Below are 10,119 nucleotides of genomic sequence, written 5' to 3'. Positions count from 1 at the left end.
AAAGTTAACCATATTATTTAATTCATAATATTTAACACATTCAACGCCTTTGTTTCAACGCGTAGTCGACATCATTAACACCGCCCTGAATCAGGTATTTACATGTTTTTTCCTAGTTTGAGTTATATTACACAACTAACCTAACATTATAATTTAGGAGTTTGGGACTCAAGTATTATGCATTGTAATATTCAGGGCCGTTCCGAAGATCAAAATCAAGGGGGCGTATAATATAAAAAATGCCGATTACAATTTTTTTACTCAATGTATGCAATATAATTAACTATGTGTAGTTATATTTTTACTTTTTAACATGTATATATGTGTTAGTGTTGCACGTTCTTAAAATTGACAATTTAATTATATATATACTCGTATATAATAATATTTTATATTCTATAATAAGTAGTTATATAAATTTTATTCGTGTATACACTGTATTACGAAATGTGTAATATTTGTTTTCTGTAAGTAAAATTAGGTCCTTCTAGGCTATAATAACACAAGTCTGACCGCCGAACGGTGTTATCGTTGGGGGGGGGGGGGTTGAGACACCCTCCCCAAGACCCCTTTTAGGGGCGGCCCTGGTGATATTTATTACTTTTCTACTCGTGCATGCTTGATTGTCTTAACTTCAACTCTGAATCCACTTGGTCATAACCGTAGCCGGGGGCTGCGTACCCTGAACGCCTATGTCAACAAACGTTTATATTATACTTTGTTGGAGGTTGCTTTTTTTCTTTGTAAGTTTACTTTTTATATATATACCTATATAGCTTTAGCTTTCTTGTATACCTTGAAAATGAAGTCTCGCTACACCTATGCATCTCGATCTACTCCTTGTTTTTACAACCTTTTTAGGTTTTATTAACCAAGAAAGGCAGCATATATGTCACCTATCAATTCCTCTAGTACCCAACATGGAAAAGTAAATTTTCTCGTATGTTCAACGAAAATAAAAAGCTCAACCAATAATAAAGGTTAACCTTGAAATATAAATTTAAACGTAACAGCTTCCATTCCTACCGAAATCATTGTGCCTAAAAAACTACCGTCTTATTATTCAAATCTAAATATAATCCATATTTAAAACAAGTATCTAATAATAACTCTACAATTGACGGCGTAAAACATATACAACTAAACTTAAAAGTTGTTATCACCCTTGCGATTATTAAAGATAGGCAATTAATTATACATTAAATATGTCATGAAAACTATTCAGGTCTCCTAACTAATAGGTAAAAAATAATGACAATTTTTTAGCTGTTCTATTCATTATTTTGAGTGGCCGACTCACAGCGCCTAAAAGGCACTTTAATTTAAATGACTACAAAATATAAAATGTTTTGTGAATTGAGAATGGTATACTTTTATGTATATTTAAAACGTCCTTAAATGTGTTAAAAATGTGAAATTGCGACCCTAGAACCCAAAGGCAGTTAATTAGACGTAATTTTGTTTTTCGGAACTAATTTGAAAACAATACGAATTGACCTATGGGTGACCTAATACAGTTTAATTAATGCGAATATAAAATAAAATATATCAGTTTAAAAAGACAAAAAAATGTCTACATTTTATAAAAATTGCTAATTGTTTTATTATTAAAATACAAATGTTTGCTGAGTGCATAAAATCAATCTAATTATTGATTGTATTCTATACTTATTGATTATTATTATATTAGCCATACGCAGTATATATTAAACATGGATATAATAAATATATTAAATATATTGATTCGTTGGTTAAAACTGAACTATGAGAATAAAAATAATTCATCGATTAAAATATTCATTACAAATTTAAAGTTGTAATGTAATATTAGTAAGTTTAAAGTCCATAAAATAAACAAAAAATTAATTTTGAATTATAAAATTATTCATTTGTCGATCAAAATATTAAGATTTGAAAATTATAAACCTAGGACATTTTGTCGAACAAATATATATTAAACGTCTTACATCCTTTTTATATTTAATTCTATTGGATTAAATAAAATAATTCCACTCCATGGAATTGAGTGTTTTTCGTAATATTAAATAATCTTATTTTAATTAGAAATATTCCGTTAGTCATTTTATCAAGTCGTTACTCGTTATCATACTATGAGGTAAATAAAACTATAAATCAGAGAAGACGTGCACAAGACAAGAAATGATCTGTTAAAATTTAAATCCGGATTTAAATGCTTTATAAATACTCATAAGTAATATTATATAAAAATGCATGATTATATCATAAAATAACAAAATAACTCAATAATAAAAAATAAATTAATGTATTATAATATAGTTTAAATAGATTTTCAAGATATTAATTTATTTTTTTATGTTTTTTATAATAATAATCAAATATGATGAAAATTAATAGGACCTATAAACATTTTTTGCTAAAAACTACACATAATCTTGGTACTTAAGTACCACTTTTTTAGGTTAACAGAATCTCTTAAACGTATACTATATACTTTATTTGGTTTAATATTTAATTATGAAAATAAAATCCGGATCATAATTTTGAAAAGAAAAAAGTATTTTTTTTTATATTTTATCATATATAAATGTGATTGGTATAAAATAAAATACAAGTTACTATAAACAATATCACAATACTTCGATTTTTAGTCACATGAGTATTTGTTAATTAATTGTAGAGGCAAATAGCAAATATTACTTAAACTACATTTTTACTGTTCTTAGCTATTTAGTAAAATGTTTGAGTTGACTATGATCAGGAAAATACTATGATACATGTTTCTCGAATTCGTGGTACAAAAATCCGTAGCTAAACAAAATACATTATCGTTTTGCACCATGGTTTGTACACAATTTAAGGATCAGTAAATTCAAATGATTTTATTAAATATCACTCATGTGTACCGATTCTGAGTTATTATGATTTTTTGAATAATTAGTAACACTATTCAGCAAATTATAACCTATATTCTATACCTTCATCATATTAAACAAAATTTTTAATTATTTATCGTTAATTAGAATTTTTATTTTATCATAACATAGTAATAAAATAGTTGGTACTATATATTTACAAAAAATCGTTGTTACATAATGAAACTTTTATACTCATAAAATTGGTAGTAATTAATAATAATGTGTACTGTCCATTTAAAAATTGTACTAAATCTTTTAATCTCAGTAAATGTATTAAAAACGACCTATGTATACCATAATAACATATTTAGATATAATTATATAAATCACACTCATTTCAAATCATCTATTTTAAAAATAAACATTGGAACATTATAAAATACTATAACCCTACGCTATAAATTAAACAAACTGTACGAGCATGTTATTGAATTAATTCTGAAAAAATATTGAAATTGTATGGGTTATTATTGATTTACTAATTATAAGAACAGCTTATATTGTTAAATAATTTTAAACTTAAAAATTTAAAATAATACGTTTTTAATAATCGTTTTTTGGTTTTAAGTGAAACCAGGAATATATTGGATTTACTATGGTATGTGTTTTTTTTTACGTGACTGTTTACACGATGTCTACCATAGTGATTGCTCCGATCATCACAATCATAGGAAGTTTCTGATAGGAATTGTTGTCTAGTTCAGTGGTCTTAACCTTTTTGACTCGCGACCCACTTTTCTTACATACATTTTTCGTGATCTATGTCAGTTTCGATAGCCATGAAAACGAAAAAAAAATTTTAATTGCTTAATGTATGTTATTGTAGAAGTACTTTTATAACTGAATAAATTATAATTTATATTTTTCTAGGTATATAGGTATTATTTAATTTTAAGTAATTTTCGGAGTTTGGCTTTCGACAAGTGCTTCTATTTTAGATGACATGTTCAGGTTGGTGCGTATTGAGGGATATGTGTACACTTCTCTATAATGTGTTTGATAGTTAATGCTTGTGGAATGTCTCGTATATTGGTTGAGGCTATTTTCTAATTAAATATGAGTGTTCATTTTTATCTTTGACAAATATCAAATAGTACGATCAAGTTTATTCGATAATTATTTTATCTGATATCATATGACCTACCTGTACATAATATAATATATGTATGAATATGCATTTTTTCAATTTTAAACAGAAGATCTATCGCGACCCAATATTTAAGCTTACGCCACCAACCCTTTGAAGACCACAGGTCTAGTTAGTACTTAAATAGCATTTTTATAAATGCCCCTACTGTTTTCTTAATAACTAATAGCATCTACACTCATTCTACAGCATACCAGTTTTTGACAAATTCGAATTTTTGTTTTCATCGAAAGCTATGGAATAGAGATTGTATATTTTTCAAAAGATTTCTTCTTTTTTTTGAGCTATTTATAAACAATTGTAAAAAATAACCATTTCGATTATATCTTACTTATACATTATATGCATAACCTGTAATATATATTCACAGTAAATGTTTTTCAAATTATTAATAACATCTTCCGTTCTAAATAGATTTACTTCGACTTTGACGCAAGAAAGATAAATATTAAAATTAAACTTTGACTTCATCGTTAAGATCATAGAGCCATGAAGTAATCAAAACATCAAGTGTAATGCCTATCTCAGTTTATTTTAAAATGTTACTCTTAGTAATGTATTATGGTAAAAACATCTTTAAAATTATATTGAAACAATGATAATGAAAACACATTAATTATTAAACATTAAGAAATACAAAAATATTGAACTTGTGATAAAGTTTGAACTCCTAAGGACACTGAATAAATATGTATTACCTATATGCTAGACCAGAACTTTAATACTCTAAAAAACATAATCCATTTTTGCGTGCACATCGCTAATCGCCTTGTGAATGTTTATTATACTAATAATTTATATCAGTATTCTCATTAAACATTATTTGATATTTTTTCAAACCGTGCACATGATAAATAAAAAAAAAAAACCATTAAAATAAGATTAATTTTTGACTTATCTAAAAGAGAAGACTGATGAACCTCCGTGGTTGATATAAAAACCTAGATGAAAACGCATTTCAACATTCAGTCACGTTATTTGATATTGTTAAGTTGTAAAGATGGCTCCCTCAAAATCCTCAGGTAACAATATATCTAATAGAAATTGCTTGTATTGGTCTGTAATAAAATAATAATATGTAAATGTATAATATAAATTTCTATTAGGTTTCCGGGTGGCATGTATTCAGATGAGTGTCGTGAACGACAAAGCTAAAAATTTAGCCGTTGCAGTAACACGTATAGAGCAAGCGAAACAAAACGGTTGCACATTAGCCATACTGCCAGAATGTTTCAACGGACTATACGAAATTGGTATGGTTTAGAACCAAATATTTATTGATTTTTACCTACTCAATTTTCTTTTTAACAAAAACATCATACATACTTTGAGTTTAATAGAACAGTAAATATGAAGACAATTTTTCAAAATAAGTTATTTTATAAACAACGATTAAAATTTTTAAACTTCTATGATTGATATAAATATAATACAAATAATAATTATTCAAATCGTTAGTTATAAAAAACAATTTTAAACACAAAATCTTCGTAATTAATACTTAATATTAAAAAAAGCAAGTTTTTAAATATTTGTTGTAGTCTTTATATAGTATTCAGCATTTTTAATGTCTAAGAATAACTTTCTTATTTAATACTAACGTTGATCATCATACGCAAACGGCAAAATTTGATCTCAATTTTTTTTCTTTAATATTAAATTTATATTATGAAAATTTCTTGAATAAATTTTAAATATTAAATTAAATAAGAAAATTAATCTTTAAAAATTAGAATTACTAGTTTAATCCAATTAAAATTACTAAGAAAGAATAATTAATTATGCCGGAGTTCAAAAACATTTTAATGAATTTTATAGAATATATTTTTCATGCCAATTTTTTTAGTAATAGTTATGAAAACATATAAATGAAATAATAAAATTATAAATATAGACAAATGGATCTTGTTAGAACAAAATTATACGTTACTCATTACTCATAATTTTTTGATTTTATAGTTCATAAGCTCAACATATAATTTTAATAAATTGCAAATTTTCGCTTTCAAACGAAAATTAATAAAACAGAGAAATGAAGATAGATTACTAAATAAAAATTTCTATTTCAAATCATTGAGTTGTTAAAAAAATTATTAAAAAAACGACCTTATACATTTATTCGGAAGTTCGAAACTAAACTAAAGTTTTTCTAAATATTATGATCTATAATATTATAAATATTATAATATATATTTAAAGGTATTAAATATTACAGAAACAATTTAAATTAAATTAATTATAATATTATAATAATTTATTTTTAGATCTATTCAGAAAAAATGCCGAAGTCATTCCTAGCGGAGAAACTTGTAAAGCTTTGTCTCAAGCCGCCAAATCAAATCAAATTTATGTTGTGGGTGGTTCAATCCCAGAATTGTATAATGATAAAGTCTATAATACTTGCACAGTTTGGGACCCTAATGGAAAATTGATTGCGACACACAGAAAAGTATAGTATTCAAATCTAATATAAGGTTATTTAGCCAAACCAAAAATTAGTATAGAGAAATCGACTATTTTGTACTTCGCAAAAAATGTAATAAATCAATTATATAATTATAACTAATTCGAATTGTACGCCTTTAATATATTTATAAAACATTTAATTTAACTGCAATCTATTACCATTCACAAATCTTAACATTCATAATTTTATTACCCACATCACTATATTAAAAAATGTTATTATCGCAGTGCATATATAGTGCACAAGTTATTATTATAATAATATAACACGTATTAATTTATAGGTGCATTTGTTCGAAGTAAATATTCCTGGTAAAACTTGCTATAGGGAAGTTAATGGTATGACCCCAGGAAATACGTTGAACACGTTTCAATTGGACAGATTTAAAGTTGGTCTAGGAATCTGTCACGACATTAGGTTTCCTGAAATGGCAGAATTATACCGAAAACAAGGTGTGTTAAAATAAACAATATATCTGAGTATATCTCTACTTTTATGATCTTCCATTTATTAATGATTTTGACTTTCAGAATGTGATATGTTAATTTACCCTGGTAACTTTTGTATGAATCTTGGACCTTTACATTGGAGTCTACTTACCAGAAGCCGTGCATTGGATACCCAGACATTCGTAGCTTTCGTTTCGTCAGCCAGAGTCCCTCATCCCACCTACATAACATATGGTCATTCACAGATTGCGAATCCATGGGGTGAAGTAATAGGTGAAGCTGATGAAAAAGATACGGATTTATACGTTGATCTCGGTGAGTATAATATTATTTTTTAAATTTATTACATGTTGAATTATATAATATTTAATAATTATAGACTTCAGTGTACGGGAAAACATGAGGCAGCAAGTACCCACCGAAAAACAAAAAAGAAACGACATTTACGACGTAATCCTAAAGAAAAATTAATTTTTGGTATACTTTTGTAGATCATAAGATAAGGACATAAAAGTAAATGGACAAATTAATTTAAGATTCAAAAATTATATACAATATGGAAAACTATTAAAAATCAATAAAAACATGTAGATATTTTAGACAAATTATTAAAATAAATACGCATTGAATATCTTATATATTTAGTTTTATTATTATTATATTTCAGATAGCTTAAGATAAGTAATATAATTTTATAGTAAATCCAATGAAGGTAATTTACACCAACCCTGGTTGGTTAAATACTTCCAATAAGAATTATGTAATATTCAACATAATCTCAGGGCCAAAAAAAAATAAGTTATTTTATTAATCTTTACTGATTTCACATAATCTGTAAGAACTAAGGAAATCTTCCTCATCACTATACTTTTAATCACTCAGAACATGAGTGTAGCTATGTTATGAATAAATACAGTCCCTCATCTACAAACTTTACAAAAAAGTATGAAAGTGTTCAAGTTACTTGATGCAACTCATTTTTAAGTGAATTCAAAACATAATCGCAAGCAGACTTGCGAGGTAAAATGATGATAATTAACGCTCCAATGAGTAGTCAAACTTGAAAAAAAAATTGGTAAGTATAATACATTTTTAAATTGTTATAAAAATTACTCATAATCATATTAACTGAGCTCCGAAAAATCGAATGTGAAATTTGCTTCTCAAATTTTAGGGTTGAAAAAGCACTAGTATAATTACAATATAACAACTTATGAATTATGAAAAATCTAACTGAGAATAAACTTATATATTTATTCCTGACATTAACGACATAACTTTATAAATTAAATGTGAACTTCAATCCTTAATTTAAGATAAAATATTTGTACATACTAGGTAGTTTACTGTCTAATATCTCAAGAGTTTAAAATAATCTTCAACCTCTTATTATTGAATTTTTATTATTTACCAATAATAGGGACATCACCAGGGGGGATAACCCCAATATAGGAAAATTTAAAGGGCCATCCTTAAATTCCAGATTGATTATAAATACTGATTTTAATATATTATTTCTAAACTATTTTATTAGTAAATAAAATTAACTTAAATTTATATTAAAGCTCTATTATGCAAGCTACATCTTCAGTTATTAATAATAATTCAGTTATAAATTATTCTGATTAAAAATAAATAAATAAATAATTTATTTATTTATAATGGTTATTACCTAAGAATGAAAAATGACATAATTTTATCCAAATGTACATAGAAATTGGTTAGCACAAGTAATGACACGACAACATTTTTTTATTTTATATGACTGTTTATAATATATCTAAGCATAAATTAAATTTTTATTAAATGTGGTAACTGGTAATATATTGATTAAAAGCTATTAAAAATATATTTCATTGTATCAATGCATTTAAATGATCTTAATTGGACGTGTTTAGAAAATTATATTTACTAAAATGTTGCAAACTTGGTGTGTATTTTTTTATTATACTCATATATTATTGTGATGATTGAGTGGTCCTCGAATTAATATGCTCCAGACTCTAAAAATTCTTAAGATGTCTCTGACTATAGTAATCAATACATTAAATAACCATAATATTCCAAAATGTATTCTTATAATGATTTTCTTAATAATAAACATGTATGAAGTTAATTACTACGGATATAAAATTTTTATAAATCTAGGAATTTAGTCTTAATGCGTGTGAGTAATTAAAAAATAAAATCTTACTACCTTTATTAACATAGTAGATATGGTAATAAATAAACACTATATGGCTGTATGATAAGTTAGCTTACATTTTTTTTAGATAAGTACTATATTCTACAGTAACATTATTATTAATTTAAATAATGAACTATAATGACTAATGAAGTAATTATGTAATCTGCATAATTAACCATTTCGATAATTTAAAACGAAAAAATAAACTTTTGAAAAAGTGAATTACTATTTTAGACTTTTTATTTAAATGTACGATTTAATACAATTCACATAAGTAATATACCCAAGTAATTTTTATATAAAAATGGCAACAGCAAACGTTATAATAATAATGCAAAGGTGAATATAGCCTAAAGTGAATTAATCAATTAATTAACTAAATAGCTTAACTATTTTAAATAAAAACTATGATAGCTTGATATTAAATAACTATTTTTAAAATGATTTTGATAAATTTATTTAAAGCAATTAAAACAAAATCAATTAATCAATACATGTATAACTACTACAGTTAGCATAAGCAAGATGAATATTTAACATATTATTCTAATGGTTAATTAGTTGTCTAAGTTTTAACAATAATTTTTAATAAATAATTTAATATAAATTAAAATAATCAAATGGTTAATACTCATAAATCATAGTCACGATTTGATTGACTATGTATATACCTGATGATACATTTTTAGTTAAAAACCTGTCGTACTTTACAAATATAATAATACTCCAGGCTAAGTTTTTATTTATTTATTTCTATATACATATATATGTATATTAATAATTTATAATACCAAACCTATATTTAATGTGACTCAAATATCATATAAAAAATTACTTTCCACACAAGTTCAGTCAATATTTTACTTCATAATAAATTTAAACTTGTATAGTTAAATGTATTATTTGCAAATTATTAACTTATATAAATCCATATTCGTCAGAGACGTATTTAGGAGGGGGAGGGCGAACGG

The 10,119-nt window shown here is 25.2% G+C and overlaps 1 protein-coding gene across 1 annotated transcript; it reads left to right on the top strand.

Moving 5' to 3' along the window:
- Positions 1-4,954: 4,954 nt before the first annotated feature.
- LOC112686714 (omega-amidase NIT2-like) lies at positions 4,955-7,554 on the top strand. The gene is made up of 6 exons (XM_025559127.1): positions 4,955-5,066; positions 5,151-5,297; positions 6,309-6,493; positions 6,795-6,963; positions 7,042-7,275; positions 7,340-7,554. The coding sequence occupies exons 1-6, from the start codon at positions 5,045-5,047 to the stop codon at positions 7,429-7,431; spliced, it is 849 nt and encodes a 282-aa protein (XP_025414912.1). The 5' UTR covers positions 4,955-5,044; the 3' UTR covers positions 7,432-7,554.
- The last annotated feature ends 2,565 nt before the right edge of the window (positions 7,555-10,119 follow it).

Source organism: Sipha flava, unplaced genomic scaffold, assembly GCF_003268045.1.
Source record: "Sipha flava isolate LNK unplaced genomic scaffold, YSA_version1 323_pilon_pilon, whole genome shotgun sequence".
Lineage (NCBI taxonomy): Eukaryota > Metazoa > Arthropoda > Insecta > Hemiptera > Aphididae > Sipha > Sipha flava.
Note: the sequence above shows the minus strand (reverse complement) of the source record. Positions and strands in the feature narration are given on the sequence as shown.

Coding starts and splice junctions, on each gene's coding strand:
- LOC112686714 (XM_025559127.1), top strand. CDS start 5,045: ATGGCTCCCTCAAAATCCTCAG. Junction 5,298..6,308: donor CAACGGACTATACGAAATTG/GTATGGTTTAGA, acceptor ATTTATTTTTAG/ATCTATTCAGAAAAAATGCC. Junction 6,964..7,041: donor AGAATTATACCGAAAACAAG/GTGTGTTAAAAT, acceptor TTTGACTTTCAG/AATGTGATATGTTAATTTAC.